Source organism: Pyrus communis, chromosome 4 (assembly GCF_041283825.1).
Source record: "Pyrus communis isolate YQ-2024b chromosome 4, ASM4128382v1, whole genome shotgun sequence".
In the NCBI taxonomy this organism is placed as follows: domain Eukaryota; kingdom Viridiplantae; phylum Streptophyta; class Magnoliopsida; order Rosales; family Rosaceae; genus Pyrus; species Pyrus communis.
In genome coordinates, this window is record NC_142568.1 from 2,404,715 (window position 1) to 2,424,016 (window position 19,302).

General features: G+C 38.7%; 2 protein-coding genes across 3 annotated transcripts; one reads left to right on the forward strand and one right to left on the reverse strand.

The window, feature by feature from the left end:
• Positions 1 to 5,011: 5,011 nt before the first annotated feature.
• SPPL5 (SIGNAL PEPTIDE PEPTIDASE-LIKE 5) lies at positions 5,012 to 19,221 on the reverse strand. 2 transcript variants are annotated; one of them, XM_088692261.1, is made up of 14 exons: positions 18,541 to 18,976; positions 18,137 to 18,295; positions 17,799 to 17,910; positions 17,458 to 17,577; positions 16,915 to 17,072; positions 16,306 to 16,482; positions 15,537 to 15,571; positions 15,300 to 15,456; positions 14,690 to 14,743; positions 14,452 to 14,544; positions 12,904 to 13,043; positions 11,954 to 12,024; positions 11,557 to 11,640; positions 5,012 to 5,310 (listed from the first exon to the last, which is right to left on the reverse strand). In XM_088692261.1, exons 1-14 carry the CDS (start codon positions 18,679 to 18,681, stop codon positions 5,201 to 5,203), a joined length of 1,611 nt encoding a protein of 536 aa, XP_088548387.1. In that variant the 5' UTR covers positions 18,682 to 18,976; the 3' UTR covers positions 5,012 to 5,200. The 2 variants fall into 2 exon arrangements, with proteins under 2 accessions (XP_088548387.1, XP_068317762.2); XM_068461661.2 differs by lacking the exon at positions 5,012 to 5,310 and adding an exon at positions 11,113 to 11,433 and having other exon boundaries at positions 18,541 to 19,221.
• Positions 5,799 to 6,444, forward strand: LOC137723626 (putative lipid-transfer protein DIR1). The gene has a single exon (XM_068462823.2). It carries the CDS (start codon positions 5,882 to 5,884, stop codon positions 6,206 to 6,208), a length of 327 nt encoding a protein of 108 aa, XP_068318924.1. The 5' UTR covers positions 5,799 to 5,881; the 3' UTR covers positions 6,209 to 6,444.
• Positions 19,222 to 19,302: the final 81 nt, after the last annotated feature.

Consider the following 19,302-nt stretch of genomic DNA (forward strand, 5'->3'; position numbering starts at 1 on the left):
GCCCTGGCCACGGACGGGAGCACTAACACTGGGGTGCAGGTTTATGAGCTCTCAATGCATCTCAATATAACATGTGCAACTCATGGCAACCAGTACGACAATATCGAAGTTGCCTAACATATAACTGTAGTCATGCTATAACGCAATCGATTCAACTAATACCATAAACTCACCTGAACTTACCTGGGTGTCTTGCGTTCACCTTTGCACTTGAAAGCATTCCCAATAATTATATGCAAGTAATATACATATGGATATACCATGATGCAATCTAATACTCAACATTGTCGTAGCATTTTCAATTATAAACAATACGGTGTGAAGTGTACAATCAATAATGCCCTACTCCCGAACAACTTATTTTCAGGGATAATTATCCATGACAACCCAATTATCGCTAATTTAACTAACTAATTCACAAAACTAAAACTTGCCTTTACCAATTTCCTTCGCATTACTCAATTTCCCAAGCAAGGCTTTTGTCTCTAATATTTTATGGCTGCATCTAACGTCTCGTTAGACTGCCTACGTACCCTAAACAGGGATCAAGCCATTCGTAGTTCATATAGGTACTTCAAGCATTCATAATAATTATATGAAGGTAATATACCTAACCAATTTAAAAGTGTTGATAGAACTCTCAATAATATGTACGATAAAAAGGGAAAGATCCACTCACCTGGAGTCCACGCTATGATTCTCTAGCGCACGCATCGAGGCGTCCTGAATGATCGATCCCTGTGACCAATTATCAAATCACATCTCAGAACTCTTATCCGTAGAATACGTAATTCACATAAAACACAACCTCAACGACATTCTAAAATAGTTTGAGACCCATTGACCACAAGTCAACAGTCGATCAAAGATCGACGGTAGGGTTTACAACCCTGTATAACTTGACCTGGAAGATCCGTATATCAGATTTCCAATCCGCAACTCCCAACGATCCACAATATGTTTCTAGAATAACATATTAAAATTTCATTACGATCCAACGGTCAGATCTCCGTCAATTGCCTAAAACAAGTGGTCGTGAACATTTATTTTACTAACTTACAAATCCAATTCAGGAAGATCCGTAAGTCGGATTCCCAATCCATAAATTCCTATGATCTTTAAATATTACGTATTATAATGTATCCAATTTTGGTGACGATCCAACGGTCGGATCATTGATTCCCATTTTTATCAAGTAACGTATCGTAACGAATTTAGGTTCCAACGATCAACCTACGTCATTCAAATGACAAAACTGAATTCAAGACATTCGACATAGCCTAAAAATAGCATTGGCGGCCCACTGGCCACGCGCCGCCGCCCCGACTCGCCGGAAAATCCAACTATTTCCAAAAATTCTCAAACTTCACAGAAATGAAGATCTCAGTGAGTGGAGCAACTTTCATACCTGCCACGAAGTCCAAAAGTGGACGGAAGATGGTCAATTTTTCCCACAAAGCTGGCGGGTGCCTAAAACTTCCTGACGTTGATTCGTCATCTACGGTGGTCCAACAGGGTCAAGGTTGGTTGGGTTTTGCTCCTGGGATGATGGGCTACAAAGCGCAAGTGGTGGCATCGACCATCGCTTTGCCGATTTGCCAAAAAATCGAAAAGGGTGGCCGGTGCACTATGGATTTTCGTCAACTTTCGTGGCCTTAAACTGCCACATCCCATAGTTAATCAAGGTGGTTCTTGGGTGGGTTTTGTAGAGGGGAATGAAGCTTCAAGATGGTGGTGGTGGCATCGAAAAACTCCACCGGAGTTGGCTGGAATAGGCCTCGAAAAATGGGTGGTCGTGCATGTCGTTTTGGATTGGGTCATGGTTTTAGGGGAAGCTGCCAGCTTCTCTCTCTCTTCACCTCAATTTCTGATTGGTCCTTCCTTTCTTTTACTGATTGGTCCCTTATTTTCTTGCTTAAAGGCTGATTGGTTAGTCTTCCCACAAGATGGGAGTTCAAATAATTTAACTACCTTTAAATAACCAATTTCAAACGTCCGTAACTACACCGTTATAATCCGGACTCGCAAACGGCTTTCGCTTATACATTCGTACCAACGAGTACTACGAGGATATGCTAAAAGAATAAGTCCCACATCTCTCAAGTCGATGGTCAACGGAAGTCAAAGTCCTTGCCTCTAGGGCAATTTCGTAAATTCATGCTTTTAAAATAAAATAAAAACGTAAAATTTAGAACGGGTTGTCACAGCAGGTGTAGCATGGCAATGCAGATGGCATAATACTAAGCAAGGATTGAGATTGAGGATGTAGAATTGTTCAACACCGAAGTTGAACTTGTCAACTCGTTTAACGTTCATATGTGCAGCGTGATAGAGAAAAGTGTCATGACCGAATGATGAAAGATTATTTCATCGGGCGTCCGATATTTCTTGCTCATGATTTTCGGAGGTGATTTCAGATGAGGAGAGAGCTTTTTGAAAACATCTTGAACGCAGTTGTCAATCATGACCACTACTTTGCATGGAGGCTAGATGTCGCAGGCCGATAAGGTTTATCACCTCATCAAAGGCTCACATCTGCTTTTTGCATGCTAGCTAATGGGTGCTCTGCAGACTCAACTAACGAGTATTGCCGACTTGCAGAAAGTACTGCTATTGAGAACCTAAAGTGCTTCTGTAAGGCAATTGAAGGTATATATGGAGCCACATACATCCGCAACCCAAATCGTGAAGACTTGAAAAAGCTTTTACACAAGGCAGACAAAAGAGGCTTCCCTAGCATGATATGAAGTCTCGATTGTATGCATTGGAAGTAGAAGAATTGTCCTACTGCTTGGGCTGGCCAATTCAAAGGCTGTCATAACAAGCCAACCATCATGCTTGAGGCTGTGACGTCCTACGACACATGGATTTGGCATGCTTTCTTCGGCGCTCCTGGATCAAACAACGATATCAACGTTCTTTGGTCTTCTCCTCTGTTCAATAATGTTGTCAATAGATGGGCACTAGAATTTCAGTAAAAGGTAAATGGTAATAGGTATAAGCTAGGTTACTACCTAACTGATGGTATTTATCCTAGTTGGTCTACCTTTGTCAAAAGTTTTTCTCATCCAGATAGTGCAAAGAAGAAATTATTTTCGCAGAGACAAGAGTCTTACAGGAAGGATGTAGAGATAGTGTTCGAGATCCTACAAGCTCGATGAGCCATTATTAGAGGGCTTGCACTATTTTGGCAGACCGAAGACCTTCATTCAATCATGATGACGTGCATAATTTTGCACAACATGATTGTGGAAGATGAGTACATCGAATTTGAAGAAGATTCAGATGAAGATGTGGATGATAACCAACCAACACATGCGAGAGTTATTGCAAGAGATGTTGAATATCTCGCTCCAACCACATATGAGACCCAACAAGATAGGGTCACCTTGAGTGAGTATATGAGACGTTTAAATAGAATTCAAGCTCCTCAATGTCATGATACACTTTGCAAGGATTTGGTTGAGCATGTATGGCGCTGAAAAAGTGAATGTTGATGATGTTGGTTAAGCATTTATATAATAATTTTAAGTGTACTATGTTGTTATTTATAGAGTTTTTGTGTGGATGATTGAACAAATACATAGTTATTTATAGAGTTTTTGGGTGAATTTTGAGTTAAATAATTTTTTTTTAATTATTTTAGCCGTTGGATTTAAATTTGGGCAGTTAGATTTTTTTTTTTACCGTTAGATTTAATTATATTCGATCTCAACCGTTGGATTCAATAATATATAAATATAAAAACAAAAAAAAATTGAATCTAGGCCGTTGGATTAACCAACGGCTTGATGATCACGACCGTTGGATGCAAGGCGGAATGTGGCCGACAGGCCCACGTGGGTGGGTCCCTTGCGGTCGGAAGGCTTGCGCATTAGGCGCATTGGGGGTTGGGTTGGGTTGCGTTTGACGCCCAAACGCTGAAAAGCAGACATTTCGGTGAGGCCCACACCCATTTTTGTGCTAAATTTTAGGCAGAATCTGGCCTCACTTCCCCATTTAGCTTTTAGCCCAAAGTTTCCTCTTGGGTTGGACTGAGTTTGGGGGAAACAGCCTGATGATCACGATCGTTGGATGCAAGGTAGAACGTGGCTGACAGGCCCACGTGGATGGGTCCCTCGCGGTCGGAAGGCTCGCACGTTAGGCACGTTGGGGGTTGGGTTGGGCTGAATCTGGCCTCACTTCCCCATTTAGCTTTTAGCCCAAAGTTTTCCCTTGGGTTGGACTGAGTTTAGGGGAAAATTTTGGGGGGAAATTTAGTCCATAGGCCACCATTGGAGTGAATCTTAAGGGAAGGATCCCCATTTTTTTTATAAAAATGAGGATTAGTTATAAGGTTCACACTACATCGAACTTTAACGATCTGAACCGTCTATTTTTCAAGTTCCACCTCATAGATCATTCTTACAAAATATTAGCCAAATCCAAAATGTTTAAGACATCTAATTGAGTTTAAAGAAATTAACGAATACTTTATTATATAAGAAACAATGAAATTTTATCTTACCTACAAAATAGATGGTTATATATATATATATATATATATGTATATGTATGTATGTATGTATGTATGTATGTATGTATGAGCAAAGTTGCATTTGATCGAATGTAATTACCGGAACATCCTCACAAAAAACACAGAAGTTGGGCTATGATAGTTTGAGAGGCTAATTCTAAAATAATTAGGGAGAAATTAATTAAAATTGGAGACCGTTTAGTCAGTCAACATAAGCAAATAGATAAACGGCCTACCAACTCCAACCATCTACTCCAACCTCAAATTTTATAATTCATTGCAAAATTGATTTTTGTATGGTGAATTATAATATGAAAGGTTCCAATAACTGAACAACACTTTGGTTCCGCATTAATTTGTAAGGAAATTCCTTCAAAATATTGTGAAGCCAAAAAAATTGCTCTTAAAATGATTCGTCGTCCAAATATGCTGATGCATCAACACAATTTAAGAAATTAATAGGCAATTATAAGTCCCACGTTAAATATCCAAAGGTTAAAATATATTTTTGAGTTTTACTATGAACTCTTGGATAATATAATATATACACGAATGCATTTTGAGCTGAGCATAATTCTTGTACAAATTAAACAAATGAACCTCTTATACCACAAGCTTTTATGGAGAAGACAAGCATCATCTCCAATAATATATGTACATACAAACGGGGGCCATCAGACCGATCTAGCTACTGGCGTCTACGGACGGTTCAACGCTCGATGGGGATACCTCTGCGCCGTAATCCCAGAGTTGTTTCAGCTCACGCCTTATCAATCCCAAAATCACTGTAACACCTGGTGACCAGAGCAGGAATAGGAAGGCAAGGTAAAAGATCTGCAAATTCTATCGGCCTAAAATTGGAAAAACGCGTCTTGAAAACCAAACAGAAGATGTAAGATCAATGCGCTGGAAAAGGAATAACGTTCCATTAGTACCACATGAAGACAATATGAACATGTTTAGTTCGATCATGCTGCAGTCTGCTATTAAAAGGAAATGAAATAAATACAGGAGCGTGAAAATCACTACCGTATCCAGAATTATAATAACTAGGGCAAGTAATACTAATAATTAGGGCAAGAACAAAAGAAGAAGAAAAGACGATTTGGTTAGAAACTTAAAATATGCAGACAAAACAAGTGCGTTGAACTTATCTGCATCACAAGTATAGATCCCGTGACACCACAGCATGGCCAACTTTTCGGTTCACGGGACCTCTGTCTGCATGCAGTACTGCTCCTCCCATTCCTTCCCACCACCACCAATAATAATCCTTTGCTTCTCATTCCCCCTATAAAACCTACCAACTTTGGAGCTCCAAAATCCACAACCTTAACGCACCAAACAATTCCTATAAGAAAAGATATGGAGGGCGCTCGTCAAAAGCTGGTCGTAGTTTTGGCTGCTGTGGTTTTGGTTGCAATTGCAGGCAATGGCGGTTTTGTTCAGGTTGCTAATGCTCAGAACATATGCAACGTCTCTGTCACCGGTTTGATGACTTGCAGGCCGGCTGTGACTTCTCCGAATCCTGCACCGCCTACAAAAGCCTGCTGCGCGGCGCTGTCGCACGCCAACGTGAGCTGCCTTTGCTCCTACAAGAACTCCAGTGTCTTGCCTTCTCTGGGGATTGACCCTAACCTTGCCCTACAGCTTCCCGCCAAGTGCAAGCTTCCCCATCCTGCCAATTGCTAGACAGAGCTACGCACACACTGGTGCAATAAACAAACATGATTTGGTTACGATTAAGATATGATTAATCGTGCAATCATGCACAACTTTGGATAATTAATATGCTTTCCTATATGTAATGTAAGCATGTTTATAGTTTGGATGTGTGCGTTTCTTTTGTCGTTCTAGTTCAATTTGCCATCATGTTTTCGATATCGAATATGTAATATTATTAATAATACAAATCTCGGTTTTTTTTTTTTTTTTTTTTTTTTTCCGGTAACAAGCCTCTTTGAATACAAATTTTAGAAACGGGACTTACCACAAGCCTCTTTGAAAACAAATCTCGGTTTTCATATAAGTGGTTACGTTCAAATTATGGAATGTATAATTAAGATTGCAGTCACATTTTTCACATATAACTCTAGTTTTTTTGTATGGTTTTCGAGAGAAATGGAATTTATTTAGCTAATAGGCTCCAGCAAGTGAGGAATATCTCCCATCAAAATTTCATGAGTGTGGATGCAAATTTTCGCCTCCTTCTTCTTGGACAAAATTGCACCTACAAAACAATTAACGCATTAGGGTCAACGCCAAGAGCCTCATGAGCCCACGATGAGTGGGGACTTTGGCCGAAGAACCTCCGATGCCAAAGTTAGAAATTAGAGAGAAAAGTGTTTAGAGAGTTTTTGGAGTTTTGCAAGAGTTTGGACTTAGCTTTTTAGAGAAAATGGGGTCCAATTTATAGAACATGGCCGGCCCTCTTTGGGAGAGAGAGTGGCCGGCCTTTGGGTATTTTTTGGGGTGTAATGGGTAAGTTATTTAGCAATCAATGGATGAATTAGGTAATAAATCCATTAATTGGTCAATTAACTCAATTTATATGGAATGTTTTGAAGGTTATGGAGTAAATACCTTGTAGGGAATATAAGATGAGGATGGATGAACTAATTTTGAATTTGTTACCTATTTTGGGCACTTTTGGCTTGGTTGAGGGATGCTTACCCGCTGCTCGCGTGTAGGAAACCTGATGTGCCTCGAGGGTAATTTTATTCTTTTTACCCAAAAATCCACGTGTTGCCTCTTGATTATTTTTGGTTCCACAAATACCCCTACACCTGCTGGGTTGCTCGTAGGAAAGGGCAGCAGGTGTAGAGATCTTGCTTTAGGAAACTTAGGACTGCTTCTTATTTTGATGTAGATTCCCTCTTTAATATGAAATTAGATCCTTCTAAGAAAAGGAAATAAATTCCTCTCAAAGTCTATTTAAGTCCACCTTAAGTGGGTTGTTAAATCAACTTTGGAGAGCGATTTATTCTACCCTACAAGAGAGAGAAAGCTTAGAGGATATTTGTTCCCCTTCCTCTAGCAATCTTCTACATCTTGCCCGTGCAAAAGATCGTCTTTCGTTGCTTGCTTCGTCTCCGCGCTGCACCGATGTAAAAAATTTAATTTTCCTTGTCTTCTTCTTGGATAATGCTGTCGCGGTGCAGTCGTTGGGGTGATACGGCACGTCGGCTAACAGGGGCCAGGAGTCGGCTTGGCATGGGCCAGGGAAGTGGTGTGGCAGGGGCCATTGCTTGTGCTGCTCAACTTGATTGAAGCCAAGGATTGGCTCGGCATGGGCCGAGGAAGTGGCATGGCATGGGCAACGATTTGGGCTGCCACGTCTGGGCTGCTTGCCAAAAATGAGGAGACTGCTTGAGCTTGATTTCTCAGCTGCCGTAGATGAAGCAATCAAGGATGGAGCTGCCAAGATCAGAGTTGTTGAAGATGAAGTGTCGGATGAGCGAACTGTTAAATGTAAAATTGGCTACTGCCCCCTAACCATTTGTTGCCTAATTGATCTTCAAGCATTCGATCTTTTGAGCTATGTGGCCATCTCGCACTGGAGAGCTTACCCAGATGGGTGTTGGGGAATTGGTTTACCTTCTCGCACTGGAGAGCAATTAGTTTATCCTCTCGCACTGGAGAACAGACCCATATGGGTGTTGAGGAATTGGTTTACCCTCTCGCACTGGAGAGCAATTAGTTTATCCTCTAGCACTGGAGAGCAGACCCATATGGGTGTCGAGGAATTGGTTTACCCTCTCGTACTGGAGAGCAATTAGTTTATTCTCTCGTACTGGAGAGCAGACCCATATAGGTGTCCAGGAATTGGTTTACCCTCTCGCACTGGAGAGCAATTAGTTTATCCTCTCGCGTTAGAGAGTAAACCCATATGGGTGTTGGAGAATTGGTTTACCCTCTCGCACTGGAGAGCAATTAGTTTATCCTCTTGCATTGGAGAGCATGGAAATCATTGTCGTGAGTGTAACTGAGGAAAGCTGGACTATTGGGACAACTGAAATAATCCTTAGCTTGCCTCCAGTTCTTGGCAGTTGGGCTGATGTGTCCTACTGGTACTCATCTGCCCCCAGCGTGCCATTGGGCTGAGCTGCTACATTTGTCGGAACAGAAGTAGTCTTTATATCTAGCAATCTATATGGGGTAGCCCCGTCTGCTCGACCTTGTCATTGAAAGATGACTCGCTCATGTTGGTCATGTCTCATCGAAACGCCTTGTCAATAGCTTTGTTGTGCGGGAAATTGCGCAATCGCTCGGTCATGAGCCTTTCTACTTCATCCTGAATTTTCCTTTATTGGGGGTGGTAGAGCTCTCGGCTGCCCCCGATCATGACCTTCTGGTCTAAACTACTCTTCCATGTGTTCGGCTCGTTTATGTCGCAATTGTGGTGGGTGTGGTATGTTTATAGCAGGCGAGCGGGTAACTCGCAAGCTGCTGGTTGAACTTGAGTTGGATTGAGTAACTGTTTCTTTTAGTTCGTTGTGTTGCCTACTCTGATGTGAGGTGGAAGATGCTTCTTACGGGTCTTGTCGCGAATGAACATTTCATTTGGAAGGTTGATTATCGGAGTGTGGCCTCTATTGTGAGTGTGTGTTTGTCCGTGGGCCTAACTGAAAGTGCACACTCCTCCATATTCTAAGACAGAAGTATACGCTATCTCGGAGGTCCAGTCGGGAGTGTACTCCGTTAGAGCGCTCTGTTCGTGATTGGTCAAGTGGCTGCTTGTCGGGACGTTGGTGGAGATGTTTGTCTGCCCTTGTCCTTCTTCGGGACACCTCGTCAGGGGCACATGGATCTTGGTGCGTTGCAAGAGTTGATTCACCAAGGTTGTTTGTTGTGCAAGGGCGCTCGTCAACTCTATGACTTATCGAGACAAGTGTTATTCACCATTTGGATTGGAAAAGCTTGGAAGGAATATGCTTCTTTAAGTAGTGGAAGTGTGGTAGGCTCCGGGCACGAGATTTGAATTGAGAATTTCCAAATCTGGGAGAAACGTGGTGAAAATGCCCCCGGCTCGATGGTTGGTCTGGATGGTTAAGATAGTCTTGGGCCGATTTGGGTTGCTTGAAATGTTGCGGGAGCAGGCTGGGCCACGGGGGTATGCTGGGCCACGAGAGTGGGCTGCTTAGTGAGAGCAAGCTGGGCCACGAGAGTGGGTTGCTCAGTGGGAGCAGGCTAGGCCATGGGAGTGAGCTGCTCGACGTATGATGCACGAGGGTGCTCGGCCTGGCAATGCGTTAGGCTCGTGTTGGGCGTGGAGTGACATGACTTGGGCCGTGGTGGTGACACCATGGACCTCGCCACGGGTGGTTACCGTGGTAACCACCGCGGTGGTTCCCGTGGTGGAAACTCGTGGTGGTGGTGTCGCTTCACCTTTTGTCACATTTAACCTCGTGGATCGTGGTGGTCCCATCTCTTGAATGTTGAAATTTTCATTCGTTGAATTTTCTAAATTTCTAGCCATTGTATTTTTGAGAGTCTTCTACGAGTGTGGGACTTAACTTTCAATGAAAGCACCAATTTGTGGATGCAAAATTTCGCCTCCTTCTTGAACAAAATTGCACCTACAAAACAATTAACACCTTAGGATCAAGGCCAAGAGCCTCACGAACCCACGATGAATGGGGGGCTTTGGTCGAAGAACCTCTGATGCCAAAGTTAGAATTTAGAAAGAAAAGTGTTTAAAGAGTTTTTGGAGTTTTGCAAGAGTGTGGACTTAACTTTTTAGAGAAAATGGGGTCCAATTTATAAAGCATGGCCGGTCCTCTTTGGGAGAGAGAGTGGCCGGCCTTTGGGTGTTTTTTGGAGTGTAATGGGTGAGTTATTTGGCAATTAATGGATTAATTAGGTAATAAATCCATTAATTGGCCAATTAACTCAATTTATATGGAATGTTTTGAAGGTTATGGAGTAAATACCTTGTAGGGAATATAAGATGAGGATGGATGAAATAATTTTGAATTTGTTACCTATTTTGGACACTTTTGACTTGGTTGATGGATGATTGCCTGCTCACGCGTAGGAAACCTGGTGTGCCTTGAGAGTAATTTTATATTTTTTACCCAAAAATTCACGTGTCGCCTCTTAATTATTTTTGGTTCCACGACGAGTATTATAATTATTAAGGTGTGTGTATATATGTGTGTGTGTGTATATATATATATATATATATATATATATATATATCTAGGAGCAAAGTTGCATTTGATCGAATGAAATTACCGGAACATCCTCAAAAAAAACACAAAAGTTAAGTTATGACAGTTTGAGAGGCTAATTCTAAAATAATTAGGGAGAAATTAATTAAAACTGGAGACCGTTTAGTTAGTCAAACATAAACAAAAAGATAAACGGCCTACCAGGTCAAACCATCTATTCTAACCTCAAAATTTATAATTCATTGCAAAATTGATTTTTGTATAGTGAATTATAATATGAATGGTTTCAATAACTGAACAACACTTTGGTCCCACATTAATTTGTAAATAAATTCCTTCACAATTTTGTGAAGCCAAAAAATTGTTCTTCAAAAGATTCGTCGTCCAAATGTGCTGATGCATCAACACAATTTACGAAATTAATTGGCAATTTTAAGTCTCACGTTAAATATCCAAAGGTTAAAATATATTTTTGAGTTTTCCTATGAACTCTTAGATAATATATACATGAATGCATTTGAGTTGAGCATAATTCTTGTACAAAATAAACAAATGAACCTCTTATACAATAAACTTTTATGGAGAAGACGAGCATCATCTCCAATAATGTACATACAAACGGGGGCCATCAGACCGATCCACCGGCGTCTATGGATGGTTCAACGCTCGATGGAGATACCTCTGCGCCGTAATCCCAGAGTTGTTTCAGCTCGTGCCTTATCAGTCCCAAAATCACTGTAACACCTGGTGACCAGAGAAGGAATAAGAAGGCAAAGTAAAACATCTGCAAATTTTATCGGCCTAAAATTGGAAAAACGCGTCCAGAAAACCAAACAGAAGATGTAAGATCAATGTGCCGGAGATTACCTAGTGTACATGGAACGAGATATAGGAGTGCAGGCTGACCGTTGCCATTCATGAGATACAAACCCAGGTAAGTAAGACCGAGTCCTGGAAAAGGAAGAACGTTCCATAAGTACCACATGAAGACAATATGAACATGTTTAGTTCGATCATACTGCAGTCTGCTATTAAAAGGAAATGAAATAAATACACTTGATTTATGAGCAAGAACTTACAATCTTATATAAACAAACGCGAAATGGATTTTACCGTAACACAGCAGAAAATGAAAATATATAACACAATGCTTTCCCCGAGCAAGGTAGGCATAATTTTTGTAATTCATGTATATCGTAGGAGGGGAAAGAAATTATTTTTTTTTTTTAAATAAAAACAAATTAGATGTTGCAAGAGCACTCACCAATTCCATAGCCAATTAACAACCAGGGAAAATATCCGTTAAACGCACTCTTCTTATTTTCTTTGTCAAACCTGAGACAGCCAAACCAGGAAAAGATCAAAAACGGGGGAAAGATATACAGAAAATCAAATGTAAAACAAAATACTCAGAAATAGAAAATCAATAACAATTTAACACTCAAAGTTCAATATTTGTATGGCATTCATTATCAATATATCACCCAATTGACTTTAATTATCTTGGCCATCCAGCAACAATTTTTATATGGACTTTTTGGGTTCATCAGCAGAAACTGAGCAAAGCATGAGTCCAGCATGCAAATAACAGAGAAAGGAATCGCGTTATCTTTAATCTCTCACCCCAACCCTCCATTGCCCGGAACCAAAATCAGCCAAAGTATTCCATATAATGTCTCGTCTGGACTTCATTACATAGACGACTAAGGAAAAATTATCGGACTTGATAACAAGAAATATATATGTGAAAGGCGTTAAGTTTCCTCTTTCATTGTTGAGGGAGCGAGAGAGTTCTGATACAGATAAAAAATCAATGTTGGAGCTGATTTCCCATTCATAATCCAATTGTTCACCATCATGACAATGTATCTATCCCAAAGACAGGTGCATTACCATGATGCAACATAATTGAAATTTTCACATAAAACATCCCTCCCTTGAGTTCGTACACGATTTTCGTATGCTTTCTAAATATGCAAATGTATGAAAATTGATAGGTTAGGTGCACTTCTGAGTGTAATAACTGTTAATTGTGGTATGGGGATCTGGGAACATATGTTATATACTAATTAAAACCTCATTTAATCCGGAGAGAATCATATTTAACTAAGGACTTCTTTTCAATTAATCAACTAGCTCAAGAACTTAATCCAAAAAGGAAATGTTGTACTATCTCTTTAAAAAATAGAGACACTAACTGAAAGAAGTCAGTACCTGTAAGTAAATACAATAAGCAAACCAGGAAACAAAACGTCCCCAAAGCCAATCATATTCACACCACCCCAGGGGTCAAAAAAGCGAGGGATTCTCAAAAGCATTGGTAGGGCTTCACCACTGCTGTCACCCTTAGCAACCTATAAGCAAAAGCAAATTGTAACATTTTAGTTTCTCTAATAGAATTTTGAATGAGGATTTCCAAACAAAAAAAAAAGGGCTAAAGTGTAAAAGCTAATACTCTAGTAAAGCACATCTCACATCCATGAATCAATTTCCCAACAATGTACATGATATCGATACACAAGCATCATACATGCACACACAAGATTTACTTAAACGGGGATCATGGGACATAAGCCAAAGATGTCAGTCACATTTATGCTTGCATACTTTTGTTGGTGAATTCATTGACCTTAACACATTACTAAAACTGAGCCCAGAAAATAGAAGGACTAATTATTTCTGACGAAACATGGATGTGAACCAGAACAAGTATTTTCCTGAGGTTGGGGAAAATTGCCATGATATAAGCAATGCTTTTATTACCTACAGAAATACATGTCGATGTACATATGCCCTCTACGTATGTAAAGACACACAAAGACTCTTTGAGTCTTAAGATTCAAACAAGCCAATGAGTCAAACCTTTTGAAGGGATCTACTCTCCCAGTTTGGCAAATGACCAGGCTATTTACCAGGTGGACAGCTGGGCATAGTCAAGCTGAAGTTAGACAACTAATAATCTTTACACCTTAACACTGGACCACCACCTAGACTGCTAATAACATTTTAAAATTACTACTTTTATGCATTACAACATTAGTATGCTAACTACTGTAATTTTATAGTTATAAATTTATGAAAAAAATATAAAATGGATGTCAAAACTCCACATGTAGGTATATTTATTTGTTTCTATTACCATTTCATCCACAAATTACACATCATATTTTTGACAGATTGTGATGGCAAGGTGGGTTGCAAAAATCTAAAAGTATGACTAACGGCTTGAAACCCTGTCCTTATCTTTTCGCTATCAATGTTCCAGCCCAGGTTTTATTAGTACAGTCGATGTAGGTTTCATGTGTAACGAAAAGAAATAAATGAATTTCATGTGTAACGAAAAGAAATAAATGAACACAAATTAGGGATATATGTATTTGCATATGATTGGACAATGGACAACTAAAAATCAACATGAAGGAGTATACACGTATAAGCATACTTGTTCAAACACTCAACACTCTTTCAGTAAAGACTTTCTGAGATGAAAAAATCAAAATTGTATTATTTCTTAATTCTTTTTAAAATATCAGAAAATATTGAATAAGAAAAAAAATGAGTTACAAATAAAAAGGACTAGGTGTCCATCAATAACATATGTAGAATCATTTTGAACAACAGTGAGCCTTCATCAAATAAACACATGCAATACACCTCAATACTCCAATCGATGCATTTCAGACGAAAACCTATGCACTTTTCGATACAAGGTATCTAATAAACCGAGAAAAAGAAGAAAAAGAAGCTGATATCAGAACGTACCGTAACCATGACACTATCTTTGAATATTAAGGGTGACAGGAATACCCAAAAGATGTCATAGACAAATGCACAACAAAGTAGTACGGTAGCAACCTGAGACATGTCAGAATTATGAGACAAAAACACATGTTAGAATTATGAGACAAAAACATACGTTAGAATTATGAGAGAAAAACACATGTTAGAATTATGAGACAAAAACTTGATACATTAATTAAATGAAAGAAAGAACTGGTACCTTTATATTAGGCAATCGAGCAATTTGCAAGACCGTTATCATCAAGCAGATACCCTGTCAAAAAAATTATAATTTTAACTAGCTGATATGAACAAAAGGATAGACGGATGTAGAAAATCATGTAGAGAAAAACCCAAAGATTAAAAATGGTAGAATAATGATAACGATATGGCACAAACGTCATAAATTTTTAGGTTTCTTTGCAATATTATATCAGCAGTCCATACAGAACCCTCAAACAGCTCAACTTAGGTTGATAGAAGATCTTTGGGTGACTAGCTTACAACAACAACAAAGCCTTATCCCACTAAGTGGGGTTGGCTATTTGGGTGACTAGCTTAACAAAAAATATAAGCAAGAAATAGATTTTTTCCAATTTGCTATACTGTATGCATGACCCCTAGCAATTCAATTTTGAAGGTAAGTAAGAACTTTCTTTCAGGTATGACCATTAGAAATGTTCTAAGATATTACAATAGAACATCTCCTATTACTCTGTTACCAAGTATTCAGAATTTGAAAAAAAAAAATTCAAATTTCTGAAACTGCATAAATTTGCTGAATGCATAGTACACTCAGCCTAGCACACATATCAAAACATGAAACTTACAAGAACATCCTGGCCAATCCATGAATATGATGCCCGCCGGGTAACAACCCAGAAAACTGCAAATGCCGCACAGAAAGCCAATACAACAAGCGAGAGAATAGAAACCTCATCCAGAAGAGGCAAAGTTATCGTCTTCTGTCCACCACTTCTCCATTTTCTATTCGACAAGTAAATAAAGACATTAAGGAACATGGGTAATAGGTTCAGTAGAAACAGCAAAAATAATATCAAATGTACCTCAAAATCAGGCTCAGAACACAATTATGCATTCCCTGAAAACAAAAGATACATCAGCTAGTATGACACACAAGTCAACTGACAGAAGATTCACGAGTAGCAGATCAAACACATTTAAGAGAACAATTCAAAAGGATGTCCTTATTTAAGAAAGTTATGGACATCCTATTTCCAGGATGTGATTCAATGATGGAAACCATTCAGTTTTTAGATTCTCATTCAAGGATTATCCATGCCAAAAATCGGTTATATCAGAAAATGTTTAGCTGTTTGATTATCCACAATTTCATCTCAGCTTTATGTAGCAAGCCATGTTGCTTTGCACATTTTAGATGACCAAACACATTAGGATTTGGATATTTTTTACAGTGTTGAAATGATGATCTAAGATATAGATGGTTCCAATCGTTGAAAAACATTATGGGTAGACCTAGGAAGGATGTCCATAACTTTCTTACAATAAGGACATCCATAACTTTCTTAATATTACTGGTATGCTTCTAGTTTCCTATTTAATGTTGTTAGTAGGATTTTAGGTTAGTTGACATCTTGTCCTTAATTTGTATGAATTAGTTTTTATTAATAAAAGTTGTTTCTTATTTAAAAAAAATGCATTCTTTAGCATTCTTTAGATTGTAATGCACAGTTCTATTCAGTTTAATTCCCATATAGGTACAAAAATGCCATGAACTCTGTTTATAGTCAATTTTGTTTACTTTGCAAGCAAATTAATAAATAAAAGAATAAATAGTAGAATTAATCACTGTACCTCAATACCACCAATGCAGAAAAGTACAATCAGCACCCAGATAAACCAAGTAGACATAAAGAAATATAGTAGCAACAGAAAAGTGGATGCTGTTATGACGAAACACACAGCACCTGCCACACTAAGATTCATGACTTCGTCCTCAGAATCATCTTTGGCTGTTCCAGCATTAGATTCCTATCCAATCAAAGATGATATAAATACTATTTCCCATAACTACAACACATTATAAAGTAACAGGAGGGCTGAGAAGAAAATATCAGCCGTGACGGAAATATCTCTACTCAAATTATGGAGGATGTTTCGGTTTCTATATCAATATCAGTGACTGTCAACAGGTTGAGGTATATTTTCTTTGAAAATGAAAGTTTTGAATGAAACTTCAGTGAAAGTTAATTCAATCATTATCCGTTGTGTTGACAGTCACCAATATCAAAACATCCACCAATATTTCCGTTCATAATGAAATATGCAGCCCTGATAACCACACAATATTTCATGTAAAAAAAACGTTCAAGTGAATTAAAATTAAGACATATGTACGAGAAAAGCATTTAGAGAACAAACAAGTAATGTGAAGACAGTGAATTGAGGCTTGCATGTACAAACCTTTTCCGCTAGTTCATTATAATTCTCATCAGACTTCTCAGGAGCAGTAATCTTTGACCAAAATGAGGCAACTATTATTGTTCCAACAGCCATCAGCCACAGGAACACAACTGAGTAGTCCACCACTGGACGCTTGGGAGAATATAATAGAAGCTCCACTGCAATAAGTTAATAGAATTATCCATATATTATCACATCAAACAAACTTTAGAATTGAAAAATGCAAGCACATTAGCTAACCTATGGATGTAAACAAAGATGGAAAGCAAACTCTTAATCTATATATATGGAAACCTATATGTCCAACCTTGAAAACCCTAATTCAACTGACGCCTGAAAAAGCTATCTATCATCTGTTCTGCCTCTGAAACTTCAATTAATTCAAGCCCTTTTTCTATGAAATGCCCTTTATAAAAGCCCTAAATCAGACCTCCCAAACTGTCCCACATCAGCATGCTATCTTCCTATTACGTTATATTATTACTATTAATCACATTCAAGGAAGTAAAGAATTTGACGAAACAGTAAACATCAGAAGTTGACCTTTCTTTCCATCTTCAATAGATTTCTTGAGAGCTTCTCCATCTGACTTCGGAACCATTACGACAAAAATTGAAATATTCAAAGAAGTGCTATTATCAGGACAAGCCATCTTGGCAAGATCTGAAACAATAGGGAGAAAACATTAGAATTTAGTATTTAAGGGGAAAAAGAGTGTGCTGCAGGTCTTTCCTGTGTTGCATCAAGTCCCTAAACTTGCCAACAGACACAAGTTCACTTGCAAGTCCCAACACATAATAATTTGTCTCACAACAAAACAGGAACCCTAGCCAAGGAAACTATAAAATCACAATGGGATGTGGTAAGTGCATTGAGATTTCAACCTTCTTCATTATTTATCACCACGAGCGCCTTAGCACCTCCTGACTGTGCAACTTCTGCCTTTACGGAGAAGTCACAATCACCACGCGTGGACAAGGCAATAGCCCCAGATAACTGCAAAGAGGAAAAAGGGACCGTAAATACTTCAGAAAACCAAATATGGGTTTATCTTATACAGTGAACTCCAAAGAGACAATGATGCTTGATCATATCCTAGAACCTCAAGGCACACTTTGCTTCTACATTTTAAGTGTTTAGATGAGATGATTTCAGTCCACATTTAAAGTGACAACAAAACAAATTAAGCTTCCATTTAAGAAGGTAAAAAACAAAGTTACACCTTCGAAGATGACGCTGAACAACCATTTAAGGGATTCGAGATAACAACGGGCAATTTGACGGCTTTTTCTTCTTTGGAAGGCAATAAAGCCCCAAACTTTGCACCTGCCCCTTCAATAGTTTCTCCTTCATGGCCATTAACCCAATTCTTAACCTTTGCCTGAGAGATTAGATAAACCAGTAAAAAAGGGTTTTTAGCAGGAAAACAATGACAGTATCAAATTAAATTCCAGAAAAATCCCAACTCAATGTAATTTAAATTCTCAGCAAAAAAAACCCCAAAAAAAAAAAAAAAAAAAAAACATGCATTTTCTCATAAAATTGAATCCCCATTTAACAAAATTAAGAACTCAATTTCTTGAAATAAAAAATGCAAAAATGTATGAAAAAAGAAGGGAATTTTACCATTAGGTAAGGGTTGCTGCAGGAAGGAGTGTCGGGGGTGGAATCCACATCCAAAACCATGTCCTTTTCACCACGGGCCAAAGAAAGAGCAATCAGAGATAACAGAAACACAAGGCGGAGGAGATCCGACGCCATTGCCATTGGACACCACCACCACTCGAAGATTCAATCTCCTCCTCCTCCTCCAACAATTTGTGATTTTTAATCCAAGCTATCAACCCCAATTCAATCAATCCAATGTCGAGCGAGGGAGAAAAGAAAGGGAAGAGAATTGATTTATTTACTTTTTCAATTGTTTTTTTATTTTTTAATTTTAATTTTTCTTTCTTCGTCTCTCTGCTCCTGAGAAAAATAAAATAAAAAAAGAAAGCTGGAAATGGCTGAAATATTGAATTATTTATTTGTTTATAGTTGTATATCTGCCTGACGTGATGCCGAAGACTGGTAGGCGGATAGAGGAGAGAATGTGACGGCAAAAGTAGGGAAATTGGGAAATCATGTCAACAACTACATGGAAAATTACTCAACGGATTCACCGTCACCGTGACATCCGATAACAATACGACTCAACCAATTCATTGTTATTCTGTTATTCTGGTAATAAGGATAATAATACGATGGATTTACCATCGTTCTGATATTCTGGTAATAATACGATGTCAATTTTAAGTTTTTGAATATAAAATAAATATAACGGTAAATCAGTTTTATATAAGGTGCTCTTGAATTTTACGTTCAAAACAAATTCATCCCAATTTTCTA

Coding starts and splice junctions, on each gene's coding strand:
- LOC137723626 (XM_068462823.2), top strand. CDS start 5,882: ATGGAGGGCGCTCGTCAAAAGCTGGTCGTAGTTTTGGCTGCTGTGGTT.
- SPPL5 (XM_068461661.2), bottom strand. CDS start 18,681: ATGGCAATGGCGTCGGATCTCCTCCGCCTTGTGTTTCTGTTATCTCTG. Junction 17,911..18,136: donor GTTCAGCGTCATCTTCGAAG/GTGTAACTTTGT, acceptor TCCTCTTTGCAG/TTATCTGGGGCTATTGCCTT. Junction 17,578..17,798: donor GGTGATAAATAATGAAGAAG/GTTGAAATCTCA, acceptor CTATTGTTTCAG/ATCTTGCCAAGATGGCTTGT.